General features: G+C 33.6%; 2 protein-coding genes across 2 annotated transcripts; both read left to right on the top strand.

The window, feature by feature from the left end:
- Positions 1–1,488: 1,488 nt before the first annotated feature.
- LOC108199610 (cullin-1) lies at positions 1,489–8,288 on the top strand. Its single transcript, XM_064082879.1, has 20 exons — positions 1,489–1,633; positions 2,091–2,248; positions 2,359–2,458; positions 3,404–3,589; positions 3,782–3,829; positions 3,910–4,113; positions 4,190–4,267; positions 4,490–4,579; positions 4,668–4,748; positions 4,875–4,937; positions 5,990–6,025; positions 6,105–6,191; positions 6,286–6,439; positions 6,521–6,572; positions 6,659–6,779; positions 6,862–7,023; positions 7,127–7,270; positions 7,351–7,569; positions 7,649–7,816; positions 7,897–8,288. The coding sequence occupies exons 2-20, from the start codon at positions 2,115–2,117 to the stop codon at positions 7,996–7,998; spliced, it is 2,229 nt and encodes a 742-aa protein (XP_063938949.1). The 5' UTR covers positions 1,489–1,633; positions 2,091–2,114; the 3' UTR covers positions 7,999–8,288.
- Positions 8,289–10,384: 2,096 nt separating this feature from the next.
- On the top strand, positions 10,385–22,318 carry LOC108200113 (sucrose nonfermenting 4-like protein). The gene is made up of 13 exons (XM_017368187.2): positions 10,385–11,045; positions 11,171–11,258; positions 15,826–16,035; positions 16,193–16,327; positions 16,451–16,510; positions 17,354–17,443; positions 18,629–18,763; positions 19,719–19,863; positions 19,933–20,106; positions 20,910–20,973; positions 21,048–21,117; positions 21,546–21,660; positions 21,976–22,318. Exons 1-13 carry the CDS (start codon positions 10,918–10,920, stop codon positions 22,065–22,067), a joined length of 1,506 nt encoding a protein of 501 aa, XP_017223676.1. The 5' UTR covers positions 10,385–10,917; the 3' UTR covers positions 22,068–22,318.
- The last annotated feature ends 529 nt before the right edge of the window (positions 22,319–22,847 follow it).

Raw genomic sequence — 22,847 nt, 5'->3', positions numbered from 1 at the left:
CAAGGGTGTACTCGAGACAGGATTGCCTGGGTCCATACTTCTAATGGACGGTACACGGTGAAATCGGGTTACTTTGAATGGTGTAAAAGTCACACTACAAATGAAGGAATTTATCCATCGAATGGCTGGAGTAAAATCTGGAGACTGGAGATCCCTCATAAAATCAAGGTTTTCATGTGGAGGTTCTGTCGTAATTCGTTGCCAGTTAGAAATCTGCTAAGAGGTAGAGGTGTTCTAGTCCCGGTTGGTTGTTCTCTGTGTGTGGGAGATATAGAGCATGTGAATCATCTATTCCTCGATTGCCAGTTTGCTCAGGATTGTTGGAATGAAGTCAATCTCAACTACAATGACAGAGAGGAAGAATATGCTCATGAGTGGCTTCTCAATATGTTGACAAAAGCACCAGATGATGTTATGATAAGAATCGCCACTGTGTTATGGGGTATCTGGTTTGTGAGAAATAAAAGAGTCTTTGAAAATAGGTTTATGTCAGCAGCCTTTGGGATTCAGTGGAGCAGGAAACAAGTGGAAGAGTGGCAACTAGCAAATAAAAAGTCTGGTTCAGTGCAGGTGTATGGAGAGCATGGAAATTCAGCTGATCACAAATGGAGACCTCCACAGGAGGATCACCTCAAATTAAATGTAGATGCATCAGTTGTAGCGGGACAGAACTCTTTTGCTGTAGGTATGGTCCTCAGAAACAGCCAAGGCCATTTTATTGCAGGCAAAACTATGCGATTTTCAGGGGCTGTTACAGTCCTGGAAGCTGAGTTAACAGGTATATGGGAAGCCATGGTGTGGTCTCGAGATGTTGCAGAGAGCCCTGTGATTGTGGAAAGCGACTCGTTATTAAGTGTTCAAGCTATCAACAATGGCCATGATAATATTCTGGAGAGTGGTGACCTAGTGCAACAATGTCAGGAAGAGATCAGAAGTTCTACTAGGATCTCAGTTAGTCATGTTAAAAAACAGGCGAACAAGGTAGCGCATAATCTGGCTAGAATTCCTTGTGAGCTTAACTGTTTTATTCTATTCTCGTCTCCTCCATCTTGTTTGTTGGAGACATTATTGTCGGAGGTTTTGGAGTTTTAATAAAATTCTCATTCTCAAAAAAAAAAAAAAAACATATTGCAATCTCTAGTGCGCGACCAGAGTTATAAGCTAGTATATAGGTGTTGAAGGACTAGAGTTTCAAACTTAATTCTGAAAAAAGATACATAAAACTGTACGTTTTTCCTGAATATGGCACAAAACATTTTTTTAATATTTATATTCAAAAAAGTTATAAAAAATGCAATTAAAAAAAATAAAGGCTCCATTGCCAAACGGGTTATAATATACTATTAAAAAAGTTTACTGAAATATTTTTTTCCCTGACAATAGTAAAATGTTGAGGATGTAAAATTGTAAGTAAGAAAATAGTGGACTAGTGAGTAGTCGATGATGGGACTTTAATACGAAACTTGCTCGAGAATAAGACGAGACTTTAAAGACATATAAATACATACTCTGCGTACGTTTTGTTATATAAATAGACGATTATAAATAAAAAAACACACATAGGAGTTGGAAAATAAAAAGACTCTCAATCTCCTTCTTGGTCGATTCTAGGGTTTTGTTATCTCCTTCACAGGTAGATCTCTCTCTATATCTCTCTCGATATGTAATCCTCTGCATATATGGATTGAAGTACGTTTATGTATTTTGTTGCGATTGAATTGCTTCGAATCACTGTATTTCTCGAGATTATTGTTGATTGTACGTTGCGATTGTTTAGTACTTCTAATTGAGTTGAATATGTGGATAGGTATGATATGATTATGTATTTGTGTGTATGTATACGTGTGTATTTAGTGTCGATTGAGTGCTTAGGGTTAATTTACACGATGAATATGTTGATTGATTATGCGTTCTGTTTGTTTGTGTATTAGTGGTGATTGATGTTATTGTGCTTGGTGTTTTCTGTTTATCGAGATGTGAGGGTTTAGGTTTTGGATTTTGGGGGTTACGGAATGAAGTAAGGTTTATTGTTGGAGATTTGGGGATTGAATGTGACTGGTGTTAACTGAATTTTGGAAATGAAATTTTAGGTTCAGAGTTGTGAATCGGTTACAATGAATGATCGGAAGACTGTCGATTTGGACCATGGATGGGAGTTTATGCAGAGAGGGATTACGAAGCTCAAGAGGATCCTAGAAGGTCTTCCAGAGCCGCAGTTCAGCTCTGAGGACTACATGATGCTCTACACGTATGTTTATGCTCTATTAAGGAAAATCATACTTTATTAAATTTATTTTGTTGTTTTGGTTAACTTGTTATTGAATGCCATATTTATGTCGGTTTTCCTTATGTGTACAGAACCATCTATAACATGTGTACTCAGAAGCCTCCACATGATTATTCTCAACAACTGTATGACAAATACCGTGAGGCCTTCCAGGAGTACATAAGCTCAACTGTAAGTTACTACATAAGTTAGCCTATTTATGTATTGGATATTTGTAATGCAATTGTAGTTTCTGTGAAACTCTGTATAAATTTTTGGACTTAAGGACAGTAGTTTTGAACACATGTTAGATGTCCAACTTAAATTATATAGAGGCGTGATTAATAATAATCTCACCTTGTTTAATGGAAACCATATTTTTCTGTACTATCTTAAGTTGGTATAGATTATAAACATTTGTTTTCTTTATCCTACCCAAGGTGTTCTTAAGCTTAGGTTATATTTCTTGTGAAGTTAGTTCTATTAGGCCTTGGTAGTTTTTTTTATTTATCTGAGGAAGAAAGCCTGTGGTGCAAGTGATTGTATAATATACAAAATCTTTTACTACTAAACCTTCATCGTCTGTAGTGCAAATTATTGAATTAGATTTTAATTCTTTTTTACTATAAATCTACACTTGCATCCATGGAGTTGGGTATTACATAAATTCAGAAAGCTCGTTATCTTATGAATTGATTGAGAGAATGATAACACAATTAAAGAGAACAATAATTAAGTATCCTTCCAATAATTTTTTTTTTTTGTAACGACAACAGTGCTTATTAGTAGGAAAACTTCAAATGTATCCCATTTCATGAGTAAATAACTCATTAGTTATCTGACTTTATAATGAACCCCTTTGCATCTTTACTCTTTCATGGAGGTTGATTATGCTGAGAGTTTCTTGGACTGAATTTTTGACCTCTTATGTCGCCTTGGCCTTCTCAGCACTACAATTCTTCAATTGTACAACACAATAATTTGTCCTTCTGGATCCCTTTACACATTTAACTTTCCATGTTTCCTCTTTGCTTAAGAGCATATGTTATGACATTATGGCTAAACGCTAATCTAGTCTAGTGCATCCATTAAATTTAACTTGTATGGCGAACTTTAACATTTTTTGTTCTGATCCAGGTATTGCCTTCTTTGCGAGAGAAACATGATGAATTTATGTTGAGAGAGCTTGTTAATAGATGGGTAAACCATAAAGTCATGGTGAGGTGGCTCTCTCGGTTCTTTCACTATCTCGATCGGTACTTCATCGCAAGGAGGTCACTTCCAGGACTTAATGAAGTTGGACTCACATGTTTCCGGGATCTGGTAAGTGTTAAGTGTAGTTATGAACTACTGTTTCTAGCTCTTATTTCCTTTAACTGTTTAATTTACACTCTTTAAAACTGTTTCATACTTTATTGTTATATATCTGATTTCTGATGCATTAAGATAAAGCAATTTGCATTAGAAGTCATACAGCTCTTAAAAGTTCTGAAACTTGGTCCTTGTTTTTTTCAGGTCTATCAAGAGTTGAAAGGGAAAGTGAGGGACGCTGTCATATCTCTGGTATATTTTTATCTTTTCTCTAACATGGTCATTGCTCTATATGTTTAGGTTCAGGTTACATGATAATTTGTCCTATACAGATTGATCAAGAGCGTGAAGGGGAACAGATTGACCGGGCTTTATTGAAGAATGTTTTAGATATATATGTAGAAATAGGAATGGGTCAAATGGATCAATATGAGAGTGACTTTGAAGAAGCCATGCTTAAAGATACTGCAGAATACTATTCACGAAAAGCTTCAAATTGGATCCTAGAAGATTCTTGCCCTGATTATATGTTAAAGGTAAGCATACTTTTTTCTAAAGTTGATATACTCTCATACTATATACTTTTTCTAAATATATTGTTTGCAACTTCAGGCAGAAGAGTGTCTGAGACGAGAGAAAGACAGGGTCTCTCACTACCTTCATTTCAGTAGTGAGCCGAAATTGCTTGAGGTGTGGTTCACTTATCTGTTCTTATAGAGCTACTGGACAGAAATGTTTTTTATATTCTTATTTCCCATGTCTCGAGCATGGGAGTTATTATGGACTTGTGGTAGCTCATTGCTCTCAGGTGGAGCGAACCATTTTTCTTAATCTTCTATCTGTTTATTTCTCAAGTTATGGTGATATGTTTGTTGTCCTGATCAACTGTTATTTTTATCCTTGCAATTCCAGAAAGTTCAAAACGAGCTGTTATCTGTATATGCAACCCAACTGCTCGAGAAGGAGCATTCTGGTTGTCACGCGTTGCTTAGGGATGATAAGGTACTCCCTGAACTCCTATTTATTAAACTTGTAAGGGAGTGCATGATATTCGATTAGCTTGATATGCTAAAATTTCTTTAACTTGTAGGTGGATGATTTGTCTAGGATGTACAGACTCTTCTCCAAGATACCTAAAGGCTTAGATCCTGTTTCGAATATTTTCAAGCAGGTTAGTAAATGTTAACAGTTATTCTATATTGATTAGAAGCAGGTTTTCTACAAGGCATGCAATCATGCATAAACGGCTATTATAGTGGTACTTAGGCTAATTATTGGTTGTTGTTTCTTGATACAGCATGTTACAAATGAAGGCACAACATTGGTAAAACAAGCGGAAGATGCAGCAAGTAACAAGAAGGTTCATTTTATTAACTTCTTTCTTTAGATGTCTAATTGTAGTTTGTGTAAATCCTTCATAGGTGAATCTTACTAGACTATTGATGTATTTCCCTGACCCCACCTCACTGTATCTGTTATGATTCTGCAAGCATTCTAGAACTCTATATGACTATGGGAAATTGGGAATTAATGGAAAAGAACACTGGAATCCAATCTGAACTATATCAACGTCCTCTAAAAGCTTTGACTGGTGGCTTGACTTTGCTGCCTTTTCTTATGTCTTCTGAACAGGGAAAGCCTTGATAAAATGATCTTTCTATATATAGGGAGAGCAATGAAGAAGCTGAATAGCATCCAAGAGAAATTTGTCTAAATAGATACTGGTCAAGAGTAAAAATCATAAGCACCTAGCTTGTAGCAAGACTATGGCTTAATTTTTTTAGAGGATATATCACTAAATACCAAACAAACACACACGCACACACACACACACACATATATTTGCATCTTATTTTCTGTGAGATTTTAACAGACAGGCATAGGTTTAATTCTTTTTTCATTATAATTTTAAAGTGGTGGATAGTAACATATTAATGCCTTGGATTATAGATCTCGCCGTGTTCTATCAGATGTAGAATGATAACTGTACATAAACTGGAAATGTTACAAGTGCAACTATGCACTGGTACATTTAGATCATATTATGATCATATTAACAAGAAAGTGCAAAACTATGCAATTCCTATACTTTGTGCCTCCTCCATTTATGGTTTCACCATTTGTGGGTTTCCAAGTTTTAAATACTCAATACAGGCATTTAACTGTAATGCATTTCTCTAAAGGTATTTCATCCGAATATTGTCGACATTTTGCCACACCTTGATAATATGACATGTCATTTGTTAAGTTGTTTTTTAGCTCATAATTTGATGTAATTTTACAACTTACAGAGAAACTCTACTTTTTTCCTTTTTTATTTTGCAAGGAGAGACTTTACTTGATTATGCTTTCTTTAATGAGAAATTATATATTCTTTTGCACAAATTTTTGACAAGATATACTTCTATACAGGCAGAGAAGAGAGATATAGTTGGTCAACAAGAGCAGGTATTGTAATATGTTTTAGTTCAATTTGCAAACTTGAGACACGTTTCTGTTATGTGCACTGACTGTATTGAATTTTCAGGTTTTTGTTAGGAAAATAATAGAATTGCATGACAAGTACCTTACCTATGTGAATGACTGTTTTGCGAATCATACTCTCTTCCACAAGGTAAGATTTTTTTCAAGTGCTTTTTTAGTGTTTTTTATTCAACCGGATTATGAAGTCCATTTTCTTTTTTGTAATATTGTTATTTTGTTTTCAGGCTTTGAAGGAGGCTTTCGAAATTTTCTGCAACAAGGGTGTTGCCGGAAGCTCTAATGCTGAACTGCTTGCTACTTTCTGTGATAATATTCTTAAAAAGGGTGGTACTGAGAAATTAAGTGATGAAGCCATTGAGGAAACACTTGAGAAGGTAGGTTGCTTTTTTAAGCTATGAGGTCCTTTGGGTTTGAAGAATTTGAATAGTTACTGAATCTTTTATCTGATATTTCAGGTAGTAAAGCTGCTTGCTTACATTAGCGATAAAGATTTGTTTGCTGAGTTTTATAGGTAAACTTATTAAATTATATTTCAAATTGTAGTTGCTGAATATGAGAAATTTATTGTCTTTTCATTCTAATAATGGTTAATGACAGGAAAAAGCTTGCACGGAGACTTCTCTTTGACAAGAGTGCTAATGATGAGCATGAGCGAAGTATTTTGACCAAACTTAAGCAACAATGTGGTGGTCAATTCACATCTAAGATGGAGGGCATGGTAATTATCATAGTCTAGGGGTAAACAGATATATTTTAGCTTGTACTTGGATACTTGATTAATTTTTCTCTTATCCCTTCAGGTCACAGATTTGACTTTAGCAAAGGAAAATCAATCCAGCTTCGAAGAATACCTGGCAAATAATTCTAATGTCAATCCTGGCATTGACTTGACTGTTACAGTTTTGACTACTGGCTTTTGGCCTAGTTACAAGTCCTTTGATCTCAATCTCCCAGCTGAGATGGTAAAATTCTACATCTCAATTTATGAAAATATGTGAAAGCTTTCTTCTGGAATGGCCGTAACTTGTTATTGAGATTGTTTACTTTTTGGAACCTATGAATCAGGTCAAGTGCGTTGAAGTATTTAGGGAATTTTATCAGACGAAAACGAAACATAGAAAGCTCACATGGATTTATTCTCTGGGTACCTGTAATGTCCTTGGAAAGTTTGAACCCAAAACCATAGAATTGATTGTCACGACCTACCAGGTTACATGTCTGGCAGACACAAGTTTTTAATTTCATGATATATTTTGGAAGCTCATACTGATATATTTTTTGACCTTTAGGCATCTGCTCTTCTGCTGTTCAATTCTTCTGATAGATTGAGTTATCAAGAAATCATGAGTCAGTTAAATCTGTCTGATGATGATGTTGTTCGCCTGCTTCATTCTCTTTCGTGTGCAAAGTATAAAATTCTTACTAAAGAGCCAAACACCAAAACAATTTCCCCCACTGATTACTTTGAGTTCAACTCAAAGTTTACTGACAAAATGAGGAGAATCAAGGTATGGGCTCTGTTTCAGTTGTGGAATCTGATTTTGCCGTGATATTTACAGGATTGTAATTTGCCTTGTGGATATGCAGATTCCTTTACCTCCTGTTGATGAGAAGAAAAAGGTTATTGAAGATGTTGACAAAGACAGGCGATATGCCATTGATGCCTCTATTGTTCGCATAATGAAAAGTCGTAAAGTTTTGGGATACCAGCAGTTGGTTATGGAGTGTGTTGAGCAGTTGGGACGCATGTTTAAGGTATATATTGACAACTATTTACCGTTTATATGCACTCATCTCGTGACAACCAATTGACATTGTTAAATGTCATTATGCAGCCTGATGTCAAAGCAATTAAGAAGAGGATTGAAGATCTAATAACACGTGATTATCTGGAAAGAGACAAGGACAATGCCAACTTGTTTAGATATTTAGCTTGATTTCTTGGTGTTTAAATCCCAAACAGATTTATAACTCAACTCAGTTTGTGCTGGTTGACATGCCAGATACCAGCATGAAACTAGTGAGCGGGCTATATATGTTGGGGGTACACGGTCCTTGTGTTTTTTGTTTTTGACAATTACTCAGGAAACTATAATGTTGAGAGTTCTTGTATATTTTATCCCTAAACATTAGGCGACTGAGGATAGCTAAATAGTAACATCTATGTTCAGTGTTGGAAAACCTTCCATATATGTTAATGCCAGAGCTGTCTTGACTGGGTTTGTTATCTAGCTTAACAAAAAAATTATGTTTGTTAAGAAACTTGAGCGGAGTATTAAGAGTGTTCGACTCGAAATGGACTTGAGCCGAGTTTGACTCGTAGTCGACTCGACCCGAGCTTGACTTGTTATTGACTATAGTTGTGTTCATCAAACTCGAAATCAGACTTGTTAAATAAGGAAATGTAGTGTTCATGTCATTTTTGATATCTTCATAATATCATAACATCGTTAAAATAAACGAAGTCTAACATTTTATGGTTAATCATCAAGAATTTTTTTTAAAAAAAATATACCAACAATTCGGAGGCATGCTTATGCTTCTTTGAATTAGGAGTAATTTATTAATTGATTATTAAAATTTCATATCAAATATATGTTTCATTTTTTTTAATATTTTGTGACGTGTGAAATAAATATCATTGAAATAAATAAATCTTAATATTCCCATTGTTGCATCATCAAAAAAATATTTGGAAAAAAATCAATTCAGGACTAGACTCTTATAAAGTAGTTATTAAAATTTAACATCAAATATATTTTAAAATTTTTGATATGTTTGTAATCATTAAATAAGTATATCCCAATTTCTGTGCGGTTGGAAATTCAAAAAATATTATAAAAACTTCTTAGATATTAATTGAATTTTTTAGAAATATGATTGACAAACTGACTCGAACTCGAATTTTTCTTGAACAACTCGAACTCAACTCGATTCTCAACAAACTCAAGTTTAAACAACTAAAAATGTTCGATAAACTTAAATACAAAACTCGACTAGTTAAAGTAAAATCCAAATTCAAACTCGATAAATAAAAACTCGACTTCATTCAGTTCGTTTACGATCCTAGTAAAAAAATATAGCTTCTTGCACTACCTGCCCTTTGTTTTCGGGAGAAATTATCTGTTAATCTTGGTTTGTGTTTTCGTTGGCCAGGTATTGGGCATGACTTTTTTCTGTGAAAGCCTGAAAGGTATTATTCTCTTTGTTCCATATAATTTTATAATTTTTTTTCACTACTCAACATGTATTTTAATATTTTTTATATAAAATATAGTTATGTACTTACTTTTAAGATATTTTTTTATGAATAAAAATTTAGATGTTCATATTTTTAATTTAGAAAAAAGAAATTGTAAATATAAAATTACAAAATTATATATTACATGAATATCAAAGTTGGTCATATACTAATAGTATAATAATATTTGGGGATGGAGGGAGTGAGGAGATTGATCATTATACGGGAAGGACTAAAAAAAATGTTTTATACATATATCACGCATAAACTTGATTTTTGTGCGATGGGAGGATTACAAGAGAGATTGATTATCCTACCGTATTTATCTTTATTTTTCTCAGCATCCAGCTAATTGACTCGGACGAATATTATTAACAAACTTCGTTAATCAATTTTATTATCGATCATTTCAATAAAAATACATTTAACATTATTATTATTCTAATTGTAATCCGTCACAAATAAACACTACTCCCTCCGTCCCTATTTATCAGTCCACTTTGAAAGTGAAAATTTGTCCCTATTTATCTGTCCATTTATACTTTCAAAACTAATTTAATGATAGTTTTTCAAATATATCTCCATAATTTCAATTTTCAAGGCTTGACTTATTTAAAATTTGGTTGAATTCATGTTTTCAAGACATAAAGTAGGGGTATTCCACTATTTTCAAAATATTAATTAGAGGTATTTAATGAAAAAGTTCATACAATCAATTATTCCTTGGTATGTGTTTTTTTTCCAAAATGGACAGACAAAAAGGGACGGAGGGAGTAATATTTATCATCCTAAATCTAAAAATTTATTCAAACCCAACACCGATAATACTTTCTGATATGTGTACCTAACCATCAAACATGAAGCTGAGCTCAGAAGCATGATATAAATAGTAAACCCACCTACCAACAAGTGAAATTTTGTTTTGGACCGGGGCTTTATATATACACAAAAAACTGTGTATTTAACTGTACGCGGCTACGTGTTGGTTGATGAAAAACAATGCTGCCTGCTCTTGTCGCTATACAACATCTGCATCTTATATAAACGCCAAATTAACTAAATTATTACTTTACTATAAATATATATTAAAATAAAAATCTTTATTTTAGGGCTACACACTTATACTCCCTATTCTTCCCTTATTCAACACCCCTTTTCTTTTATTTGGAGTCCCTTTTTATCTTTTTAATTTTGCTTTTTTGCATTTGCAATTTTGTACCCGATCGAATTTTTTTTTGGTAATTTATCTTTTTTTTATTTGCGGGTCTATATCTATTTTTCTAAAAAGTGGGATTTAGCCCAGTTTTATTCATGTTTTTTCCTCAAGAAAATTGGTGAAATTGGTGGATTTTTATCTATCTTTAAGCCCTTTTTTGTGTTGTGAGTGTGTTGGTCTCGTTTTCTTGGGTTCTTGAGCTGACAAGTTGAAAAAGATTGGATTTTTGGACATGGGCTGCATTTGATTACTAAGTGTTTGATCATCTGTGAATTTAGTGATGCACGATTGGGGATCTGGGTTGCATTGTGATTGCCTGATTATTGACATTTGTGGTGGCTTTACTCAACAAATCTAATACAGAGTACTGGTTTTCGAGACTTTTCTTGAGGGTTTTTTATGTTCCCTTCTGGAATGGATTTTGCCCGTGAAACTGGCGTTGCTGCTAGTGGGACTGTTCTTATCCCAACGAGATTTGTGTGGCCTTATGGGGGAAGAAGTGTTTATCTCAGCGGTTCATTTACGGGGTGAGACTGACAGTATTGATGCGTGATTAGTGTTACTGCTTATTGTAGTTCTAAATGTGGTTAAATTATTGTAATTTTTGCTTGTTTTCGTTTAAACTGATGGTGGCATGCTGAATTTATTGTAGGTGGACTGAGCATTTTCAGATGTCTCCTGTTGAGGGTTGCCCTACTGTATTTCAAACAATCTGCAGTTTACCTCCCGGTTTCCACCAGGTTTTGTTCTAGCCCTAGTCCTTTTTTTGAGATGTAATCTGGTAGTTTTCGTCCATTTTTTGCTCGTAGCAGTGATCCACGATGTGAGTAATTAGTTTGCAGTTGTATTAGATTGTAGGGTGCCTGCATCTTGGTTTGTGGTGATTGATATGCATGATATATTTTCTGAGAAAATAAGAGTACTGCATTTTCACTGTTGTCAATATTAAAGGAAACTGACCTTCAGAGACATCATATATATTGTCAGTATCCCATTTATGGGAAATCAAACAATGAAGTTATAGATTTGCATTTATTACTTGAACGTTTTTGTTTTAAAACCTTTGTAATTTAAAACTATGGCATTTATTTTTGCATTTTATCTCCATTTAATGGCTCTTGTCCGCATTATTACCTCGTAGATGACTTGAGAAAAACAACATATTTAATAAGTTTAATATGTGAATTGAACAAATCTACTTCCCATCGAATAGTCAACAAATACTGTGTGTTGGGGTGGGGGGGGGGGGGGCTTGCTTTATAATATTCTGATTTATTAATTATCTTAAAGCATCTGGAGATTTGACAGATGTATAACTGATGCTCACTGCAGAATAATTTTTCTAAAAATAACCTGTTTTATGCTTATTCTATTAGAAATGTTCTCTTATACTCAAATTGCTGATTTAGTCAACATTATGCCATCAATTTTTTTCTAATAAATCAGGACAGAGAAACCTCTTATAGATGAAAAAATATAATGCATTTTTTTCAGAAGACATCGTCTCGGCAAGTTTGAGTAGTTACCCAGTGGTAGGCAATTGATTCAATTACATAATAGGTCGAGAGTTCAATCCTTAATTCCTTACATTCCATCCCCTTTCCTTGTTACCATTACTGCTTTTCGTGTCGTAAGGGTAAAAATCAATCACAAATTATGCATGTTTGTTTCTTCCCACAGTCCAGTACTTGTTGCAAGTTGATTTTTTTGGTAATGCAGCATATAGCATTTAATGTACACATGCCATGATCTAAGCACATCATTTTCGTACTTATGAAGGAACTGTTTCGAACACACACACACACACACACACACACACATAACCAGAAGGCCCTTTTAATGGTTCCGCAACAATACTATATTTGGTTATGATCCAGTTTAAACTTAATCTGCAATAATTTGTAACTATAAACCATAGTTACATAGGACTGGGTTCGATTCGAAACGGGGAACGAAATCGGGTACGTGGAACATTAGTTTTAGTGAATCTGGTACGATGGAACGTATAGGTACGATGGAACGTATGGGTACGATTGGTCTTTTTAAAAAGAATTCTATAATCATATATATAAATTCCATTATAATATACAATTTTAGTTGATAATTTATACATTTATAATTTTTTATAAAGAAAAAGATATTGAATAACAAATAAAAGTACACATTTATTGATAAAATAAATTACTTATCATATGACATAGACATGGATCTATTGTTCAAAACAAGAATGAAGTGTGTTCTTGCGGGTCGTCACTTCCGGCGATCTGGGTCGCGACCCTGAACGTTTCCGTTCGCGTTTCCGACCGTATCGGGTACGAACGATCTAGATCGCGGTTCGTGGCAGCGTACCCGTTTCCTTGTATCTATGCTATAAACTCAACATTTATATTCTTATAGTATGTTGTAAGCCCAAAGGATATTTAGACAGCATGTTTTCATAGTACCATATTTTTGTCATGACTCATGACCCATTTTATAATATCAAACAATTTTTAGAACTATGAACTTAATATGACATTATATAACAATTTATTTTTACTGTTATATGTAAAAAAAAACCTTTTTTTAACATATTATATTATTTAAATAATTTACTAATAATTAATTTCCATTATATCCTATGAGAACTTCAGTCATAGACATATTTCTTTAAATATTATTAAAATTAACTATATCATTTGCTTGGCATACTTATAATTTTACCCGATAAGAGATTCTCTCACTTCATTACATTATTGACATTAAATATTATGGTATAATTTATGATATTTGATAACATATGTCCTATATACTTGATTAAGAAATATTAAATTGAGCCTATGCATTTAAGAACAATCTAGTAAAATTGTATCGCCAAGTCGATTCTGTATTTTAATACCAATATATTAAAACATTTTTCTTATTCATCAAAAAATTTTGAAATGTAAAGAATCGAGAGGAACATCTAAAAAAAGGAAAGTTTAGAGAATTGGTTGCGATGAAGGGAGTGTACAATTATATGTATGTCGGCTGCCACAAGATTAAGTAATAAAAAATAACTCATGATATTATTATTGATATACGCATGCACATGTGATATTCGAGAGATCACCACTTTCCATATACACGTAAATAGGTGATATTCAAAAGATCACCCACTCTCTACGCACACTGTAAAATCTAATTCATGCCTGTCAAAACCTCCAAACCTCTCTATTTATAGTCGAACTAAGATAATATTTGTCCCAACAAATCCCAAAATACCCTTTGTTACAATACACACAATTAACTCTAGCAAATCTTTTAGGTATTCAATGTAAGCATATTCATCATTACAAATCTTTAATTAAGAGTATTAATTATGTTTGACACAAATAATGTAAAGGCCTAACATTTGCCCCAAGAACGGAGTTGCTCTGATACTAATGTGACCAGTGTTGTGGACCTGTTACAATCTCCTCTTTATGTATGTAATATATTTTTAAAATTATGTATATGTCCTGCCAGGAGATTAGGTTATCATGTTATGAGAATAACTTATGATATTATTATTAACAAATCTATGCACCCATAACTAGGTGATATTCGAAGACCACCCACTCTCCACACACATGACTTCGGTGATATATAACTTGCGTGATATGCGAGAGATGACCGACTCTCCACACACACATTGATATCTAATACATGCCTATCAAAATTTCCAAACCTTTTTCTATTTTGTCCCAAAATGTTAATCATCTATTTACTAATATTAATACTGAAGATATATCCTAAAATTGGAGCATAAGTAAAATCCTGATTCAAAGGAGCAAATCTGTTTCTTATTCTAATTTGCTTAATGTAACTAAACTACCTATTACCTAATAAATTACAACTAATCTATCCATGAGTTAATAATAAAGAATATAAACAAACTAATTTTCTTAAGTTTTTGGCCTCATCATTGTCCTGTCCTTTGAAAAAAACTGGTTCATGAGTTTTATATGAAGGAGGCATCCGCCATTCTTGCATGGGCAACATTCGAGTTGGACATGAACTTTTGAAAGCAGCTTGGATATAAGCCATTGTGATATATATTAATTGCATTTTACTTCAAGAAGCCATTCGTGATAAATAAAGTCATTGTGATCTGTTTGGGAAATCTTTTAACATCTGAAGGATTATTTTAAACAGTTAATATCCTCTTAGTTCACAATCATACAAACAATTAGAACACCTGAGGAAGCCAAGTCCTAGATGTAAGGAATCTAATTTTAATTAATACGATATAAATAAATTTTAATTTAATAATTTCCTATGCAACTTTATCCTCACTTTTCAATACATTGACTGTAATTAGGGGTTCAAACTTGTGATGTGGCATATAAAAAGTCAACACTTGACCATCACCTTAATATGAATTCAAAGTGTTTTTTTAACATGAAACAAAATAAATTATCAAGCATCCTAGCATCTGCTTATTAGAATATACTATCTTCATAGTATTGTATATTTACGGAGATAATGTAGGATTTTCATTACAATTTTAATTGTACACAAATATACAACTATTTCCAGTCAATAGTTAAATCTATCAGCTTCCAGTATGTGAGAAATTACAATTTTAATTAAGAAAACAATATCTAACCTGGAAAGACAAAGAAATATATGCTAGAATTTTTCCAAATCCACACAATTGTCAGTAACCAAATTTCCTTATATACTAATGCAATAAAGTTATGGATAATAGATACTTTTCTTGATTTTGGTTATTTCACCGACAAGAGTTTTACATGGTAGATTATTTTTTCTACTCCCTACATTGAAGATGCACAAAAGGTCTAGTTGGTCAGAAGCCAAATATAATTAAATTGGATGTGGTCAGTCGCCTTAAAAAAGACTAGAATGTAACTTAGGATTTCTTTTGTATAATTGAACACGAACACTAAAACTTTAATTTTGTGGAAGTAGCTAGTTAACTCTAATTATAACTACAATTTTAAAAGAAGAATCTTTAAAAATTGTGATGTGAGTGTCCTAGTATGCTACACGGGGACACGGGGATATGAAGCTGATATATGGGTTCTCAAATGATAGGTGGATGCACTAGTATGGAGAATACATGCAACTATCTTGCTTTTAGTGTTGGTAAAGGCAAGAAAAGATGAAAAATAAAAGAATTTTTCAACACGCGTTTTTTAATGATTAAGGCTTCAAGCATACTGTGTTTCGGTCATTGGTTTTGTAATATATATGTTCTGAATTGATGTTGAACATATTATACTTAGAGTGCATGATATATCTCATCTGTTAAAGGTCTTGACATCGGTGTTTGATTTGTCCCAGTATAAATTCATTGTTGATGGCGAATGGCGACATGATGAGCGTCAACCATGTGTAAGTGGTAACTATGGAACGGTGAATACTCTGATGTTATCAAGGGATTCTGGTACTGTCATGCTGACAAGAGATTCTGGTTATAGTCCTACGATCTTGACTCCACAAATACCTTCTGGTTCTAGCATGGATGTTGATAATGCTGCATTTCAGCGTGTGGTATGATTGAATTTTTAGGTTTTTTTACAAAGTATTACTCAATGTTAACTCATGTTTAATTTATACACTTATTCCTCTCTATCATACTCTAATCGAACTATTATGATGTTGATTTACAGTGTAAATTTGCTATCTGATTCCCATATATAATTTGCAGGTAAGAGTCTCTAATGATACAATGAATGAGGCACTGCCTAGGATATCAGAAGCTGATTTAGAGGTCTCCCGTCATCGTATTTCTGCATTCTTGTCTACACACACAGCTTATGAGTTGCTTCCAGACTCCGGCAAGGTTTGACATCTCCATCTTATGTTTTTGCGTAAAGTCTAAGATTGCATTTCCTTGACATATAACTGATATTTAAGGGGATTTTTTTTGCATTATTCTCTTCTTTCCATGTGGTTTTACTTCCAGGTTATTGCACTAGATGTTGATCTACCTGTAAAACAAGCCTTTCATATTTTGCATGAACAGGTATGTTCGTGTTCTTTCAGAACTGGAAATATGTATCTGCATATATAATATGTTAAGGGCGTAGGATAGTGGTACAATTTAGTAGTTTTTCTTTTCTCCCCTATTAATTTTTAATACTTAAAAGAATAGATATGTCTATTTGCTAAATAATACTGATTACAAAAAGTTGCGATTCTTATCTTCCTCCACATTCTGCATCCAATCATGGGATTCCTTGTTTATTGAAAGGAAACTGCACACATACGAAGTATATGTGCTTTGGCAACTAGAACAAATGATATAGACACATATATATGCATAATTTTAGAATACCCCTGCTAGTTCTTCAACTGTGGTACATTGGCTAGCATTTATATGTGAAGCTACCATAACAACGCAGGGTTGTTTATGTTTAGTCATTCAAAGCAATTCTTTTTATCAGTAGAACTGAGCAGTATTAAAGAAATTACTCCATAGAGTGATGTCTTTAAATTTTCAGTTATTTTAATCAGTGATGCTTTATTTTACCATCACAGGATCACTATTCATAGTCATCTGTACTTTGAGTCTTCAAATTAAAATAGAACACTATGTTGTATGAAAAAGCAGTAAATTTCTTTTAACTTTCAATGGATATACTTTAATTGTTTTTCTGGAGCTGCATATAATTGTTGTCTTTACATGATTATTAAACAAGGTAAAAAGTTATGTAAGCATTCTGCTACCTAATGTTGTTGTCAGAAAAGAGGCTCCTGAGGTTAGAATCTCAGGAAGTATCTCATGAGGCCAGGCTCTGCTTAACAGTTTTTTCTTTATGATATCAAGCTGTTAAGACACAGCTGTTCTCATTCAAGTTTTTTTCAGGGTATTACTATTGCTCCTCTTTGGGACTTTTGCAAGGGGCAGTTCATTGGACTTTTAAGTGCTATGGATTTTATCTTGATTATGAGAGAGGTATGACCTGTGATACTAGTCTCACCATTGAATTGTATTAGTTGTTCAGTAAAGTCATTGCAAGGTCTAAAGGAAATAAGTTTACTCGAACTATTGTACCATTTTTCTGCAAGTATTTGAGTATACGCGAATCTTGTTATAAAAGAAGTTGGAGAAGCACCTGTTGACAAGAAAAGTCTTCATACTTATCTTCACATCTTGATTTGTAGTTTCTGTAGATTTTTGATTGTAGATATATTCAAAACATGGTTCTGCTAAATTGTAGAGCAGAAAAGATCATTTTCAAGTTCTTTTCTTTTGTTTTCCATCTTGTTGGATATACTTACATAATTTATGAAGGAATAAGGGAAATATTATTAAGTGTAGGTCATTATGAATGTTCTCTAGAGAGTACACTGGTCAAGATCTGAGGGGAAAGTAATATAGTTTAGGCTATGTATGTCAAGGCAAGATTGCCATGCTCTCAGTATGCAAGTACAGACATGGTTCACTTGGTCTACATGAACGCTGGGTATTTTGTAAATATGTGCTAGACACTAAAACAGAGGAGAATGGGCATCTTATAGCAGCTTTTCACTTGGATTTTTTTGTTTACATGTCATGGTAGTAAAGTCTTAAAGTAAATTTGGTTTTCTTGAGAGTGCATTGATGCATTCAAGATAAGCTGTCCTAGCTGGTGTTGTAAAATGTTTTTATTGCTTTCATATCTTTTCAATTTAGTTTTATTGGCTTTGTATAGCTTAATCTGTTGTTTTGTTTTTCTGGTTTAAAAGAATAAAATGGTGGAACAATGGTGCTAATAGAGATATAAATTTGCATATCCCGTTCATATATAATAATGCAAGTAACAAGCTAATATGTTGGCAAACAATGATGAGTGAAAATAAGATATGTTAGGATATAATCTGTTCTCTTAATTATCTATAATCCTGGTACTACTAAGTACTAACAACTTACTAAGAAGTAGTAATATACATAACTCGAAGAAAATTTGAAATTAGTTATAATCAACTTCAAATTATTCTCAGTATAATCAAGTTTTACTTTCAAATTTTTATCTTTTCAAAAGGTTCTGCGCTCTTCTTGCAAAATTTCTAAACTTGTTACTTTAGCTGTGTTTAGGAAAATTATAGAGCTTGGAGGTGTGATTGCTGATATTTTCTTTAACTAATTGCCCTGTTGCAGCTTGGTGATCGTGGGTCGAATCTAACAGAGGAAGAACTTGAAACTCATACCATATCTGCTTGGAAACAGGCAAAGTTGTTTTTGAACAGACAATCTAATGAGCGTCGCAGTGTGTTTACAAGCCAACTTGTCCAGGTGACTATCTTAGTTATCCACCATGATAATGTATCACATTAGTTTCAATTGGCATGCTACTTCCTAAAACAAGTTTGGATATGTGTTACTTGTACTTTGTCAAGTCTTTTCTAATTTTATATGTAAATATGTATATATATGGAATTTATAGATTAGATGGCGCTGAAGTTAGTAAGCTGAAGAGCGAAGATGGAGGGAATAGTGAGTTTTCCAAGTTTTTTACTGATCCAATTTCAACCCAATGTCGTATCCACTCAGCCAGGCCAGATGTTTCAATATTCATCTACTTTCAACACAATTGTGACTTCCTAATATAAGTGGATGGCTCAAAAAAATTGTTATAATTTATTGGGCATATATGTAGTCAGTTTAGAATTATGCCAGCTTATTATCAATATCTATAATTGTGATTATTAAAGCCACTTAGGAACGGCTGGTAGCCACTCGTCTGTTGGTGGCTTGGCCTTTTCTCGGTGTTATTAGTGATGAATTGGTATAATTTTTCTTTTACATTCAAGTAGAATACCTGTCATGCTTAACTGACGTCAGCTTTATTTCATTTTCTAGCATTCTTAATGTATGTACCTAATGCATTTATACTGTTTGTTATACTTTCTGCATTCTAAAATAGATTGCCCTTGTTTTATGATTAGTTTATGCAATGTGTTGTACTATCTTTTTTCTCTTGTATCAATCTAAATTAGTATTTTCTATTTATTCCTTAAATCAAGAGGGAATATCTCATTTCTGTTACCAAGTAACTTTTTCGAGTTTGTGGTGTATGTATTTATAATATATCTTTTATGTTCATTTATGAGAAGTGCAATATCTACCCTGTTGTTGGATGTTGGTTAAAGTGCAAATGCACTGTCTGCACTTGTCATTTATTACATATGGAATCATGTCTTAAAGGAAAGACAGATTGATTTGCATTGACGTATTGCTGCTTGTGCAGGCAGGGCCAGATGAGAATTTGAAGGATGTTTCTATAAAGATTTTGCAAAATGGTGTTGCTACAGTGCCCATTATTCACTCGTCATCAGAGGAAGGCTTATATCCACAGTTGTTATATCTTGCTTCACTATCTGAAATACTAAAATGTAAGAATTTGAAAACTTAAAATGTGATGATAGGAATTTGCTTACTGACGTTGGTTTTGCTAATTTCAGGTATATGCAGGTATTTTAGGAATTCGTCTGGATTGTTGCCTATTCTCCAGCTACCAATATGTGCAATTCCATTGGGGACTTGGGTCCCGAGAATTGGAGAGCCAACTCGACGACCATTAGCGATGTTGAGACCAAGTGCCTCTCTGAATGCCGCATTAAATTTGTTAATCCAAGGTGTGCTTGCTTTTCTATCAATAGATGATTTTCCAAACTGATGGCAACTGGAGATATGTTATCTAGAATATTTTTTTTGAAGAAAGCATTACATTTTCTTTGCTCTAATAATAATTTAGCTACTATATTGCGTGAGAAAACAAAAACCCTTTGTTGTTTGAATTACTGCAAGTTTGCTGTCAAAGGGTATCTTAGAGAAAGGGCAAAGTTGATGCCCCTGAATTGAGTGATACTTCATTTGAGCATGATAACCTTTTTTCTCTTAGTAGAAGATTGTATTAATTAGAAAGATGGATATCGAATTAACATTGTTCATGTCGACCTAAAAAAATTAAAAATTCAGTTTTTAAGACCTATTGTTTATATATGTCATTATTGTGTACTCGGTACCCTTGCCAAACACTATCAAAGTCCAATTTAATCATAAAAGCACCTGTTTCTTCTTTATACTTTAGGTGTGCAGCTGTTTGGTCCCACTTCCTTGAACATATTACTAGATAATGGTGATTGTAAGCAATTGTGAGCGATAATAACTTGTTATGGATATTGTTTTTTTAACTTTAAATGTACAATGGGAAATATTTTTTTTTTAATTTTACACTTCAAATTTTAAAATGTACGATGGCAAATATATCTTTTTTTACACTTCAAATCTTAAACGTACGATAGTAAATATTTGCATGACATGCATGCGTTGGGATTTAGAAAAATGGGGACGGATGTAGGCTGCAATTAGCGGATCTGTCTGTTTATTTAAGTAATACTTATACTCAATTTCTTACCCAGAGTTCTTGATTTTGCAGCTCAAGTAAGTTCGATCCCAATAGTGGATGATAATGACTCTCTATTGGATGTTTACTCTCGAAGGTAAACCGACTTTTTCTTGTACAACTTGCATCTTGTGATGTGTACTGTTCTGAGAATTTCTGCTGCTTTGGCAGTGATATTACCTCTTTGGCGAAGGACAAAGTTTATACACACATTAATTTGCAAGAAATGACCATACATCAGGTGTGTTGCTTCGTTGGTTTATGTTGACATATAACTGCCCACCCTAGGTACTTTCCAATGGTCAGCTAAATTTCTCAGCTCTTCCCTTTGAAGCTGCATGCCAATCAATTATCTGATTAACACATATGTGTAACTAAAATTCAACATGTTCAAAAAAGTTTCTATAGATCATTGATTTGTTAGAAGCCTAATAATTGTAATAGGCATCAGCTGTAGCTGGGTGGATTATTTTTGAGCTTTGATCTTGTCTTCCAAATTGTGTATCTAATGAAAAGATGCTGAAGACTAGTTAGCATATATGACTTCTACTTTGGTACTCTGGCCGTTTTTCAAATTTGTTCTATTTTAGTATTCCGACTGAATTCAATTTTGTGTATTACAATGTCTTCTCAATCCAATCCAATCCCCTGTTTCTATTTTATGTTTAGGCATTGCAGCTAGGACAAGAACCATACTCTCCTTATGGAAGTAGCAGCCAAAGATGCCACATGTGTTTGCGTTCTGATTCGCTTCATAAAGTGATGGAACGCTTGGCAACACCAGGTTACTTTTTTCCATCGCCATCTTAACATTTGTCTTTTCTTCAGATCTTGCCTATGTGCCTCTAAATCCAGTTTCAAATAATCATATAAAAGGCAAGTGAAGTTAGAGGGTTTTTTGATATAGGGTCCATACAAGTCTTGGTGGTTCTACTGGGGGAAGTACATTCCTAAGTTTGTTAGTTGAAACCATAATTGTCCAGTCCTTTCTCAAAGCGACTGTTATGTTATAATAGTCATTCTCTTTGTTTCTTAATGTCTTATCTTGTGCCAGTGTATCTTTACTTCATTTCTGATAACTTTCATATCATGTTCCTAGGTGTGAGACGGCTTATCATTGTGGAGGCTGGGAGCAAACGGGTAGAAGGTATAATTTCATTGAGCGATGTTGTTAGGTTCCTTGTTGGGTAGGAAGCTGCAGTTGCACTAAATCGTGGTGTTTCTGCCGCAATTCTTTTTAAATTGTACAATTGGGTAATCTGGTCCGCTCCATATTCCGTGATCTGATTTTTAGGATATTAGGCCTAGGAAAGAGGCTTGTATATTAAGAATCTGAGGTTGTGAATGTATTGGTTTTTCTTCGCCTTTCCAACACATTAACTTGTGCTGGAATTGGAGCACTACCTTTTTTATGAATGACAACGTGTTCGACATTTCAAGCAGCTAGTGACTGGATGGTAAAACAGGAATTAGAAATTATGATATTAAGTCGTTTATAAATCATTTTGTGATAGATCTGCTTTTGTAATTTGTTTTATGCAATTTATTTTCAAGGCAAACCTTCCTTTGCGCAATAGTATTACTTATGCTAGTTTATGAGTCTCTCATGCTGAATTTCAGAGACATTTTAGTTTCTTATTATTACAGTATGATATTTGGACGATGGCAAAAAGTTCAATGAAGGACCATAAGGATTAACGAGGGACCCAACATGTCCGGCATATAAAGTGTTTCTCATGGTGTATTGATTAAAAATATGGGATGGATAGTTTGGGGACTACAAATTATCAGGTGTAGAAGATATGGGATGGATTAATTATTAATGTCCTGGTCTCCAATTGAAAACCGGGTCTCCATTGAGCCTTTGCAGTTTGGCAATGGTATTTATAAGTAATGTAAATGAGAGATTCTTCATTTGTTCAATCTTGTGATATGAAATCTGGGATTGGGCGGTAAAGCTTATGTTGTAAA

This window comes from Daucus carota, chromosome 8 (assembly GCF_001625215.2).
Source record: "Daucus carota subsp. sativus chromosome 8, DH1 v3.0, whole genome shotgun sequence".
Lineage (NCBI taxonomy): Eukaryota > Viridiplantae > Streptophyta > Magnoliopsida > Apiales > Apiaceae > Daucus > Daucus carota.
Note: the sequence above shows the minus strand (reverse complement) of the source record. Positions and strands in the feature narration are given on the sequence as shown.

Bases quoted from the DNA above. Each gene is read 5' to 3' on its own strand.
- LOC108199610 (XM_064082879.1), top strand. From the start codon at position 2,115: ATGAATGATCGGAAGACTGTCGATTTGGACCATGGATGGGAGTTTATG. The intron at 2,249-2,358 runs GTATGTTTATGC...TTATGTGTACAG, and splicing joins GACTACATGATGCTCTACAC to AACCATCTATAACATGTGTA. The intron at 6,573-6,658 runs GTAAACTTATTA...GGTTAATGACAG, and splicing joins TTGTTTGCTGAGTTTTATAG to GAAAAAGCTTGCACGGAGAC.
- LOC108200113 (XM_017368187.2), top strand. From the start codon at position 10,918: ATGTTCCCTTCTGGAATGGATTTTGCCCGTGAAACTGGCGTTGCTGCT. The intron at 20,107-20,909 runs GTGTGCTTGCTT...TTGATTTTGCAG, and splicing joins ATTAAATTTGTTAATCCAAG to CTCAAGTAAGTTCGATCCCA. The intron at 20,974-21,047 runs GTAAACCGACTT...CTGCTTTGGCAG, and splicing joins TTGGATGTTTACTCTCGAAG to TGATATTACCTCTTTGGCGA.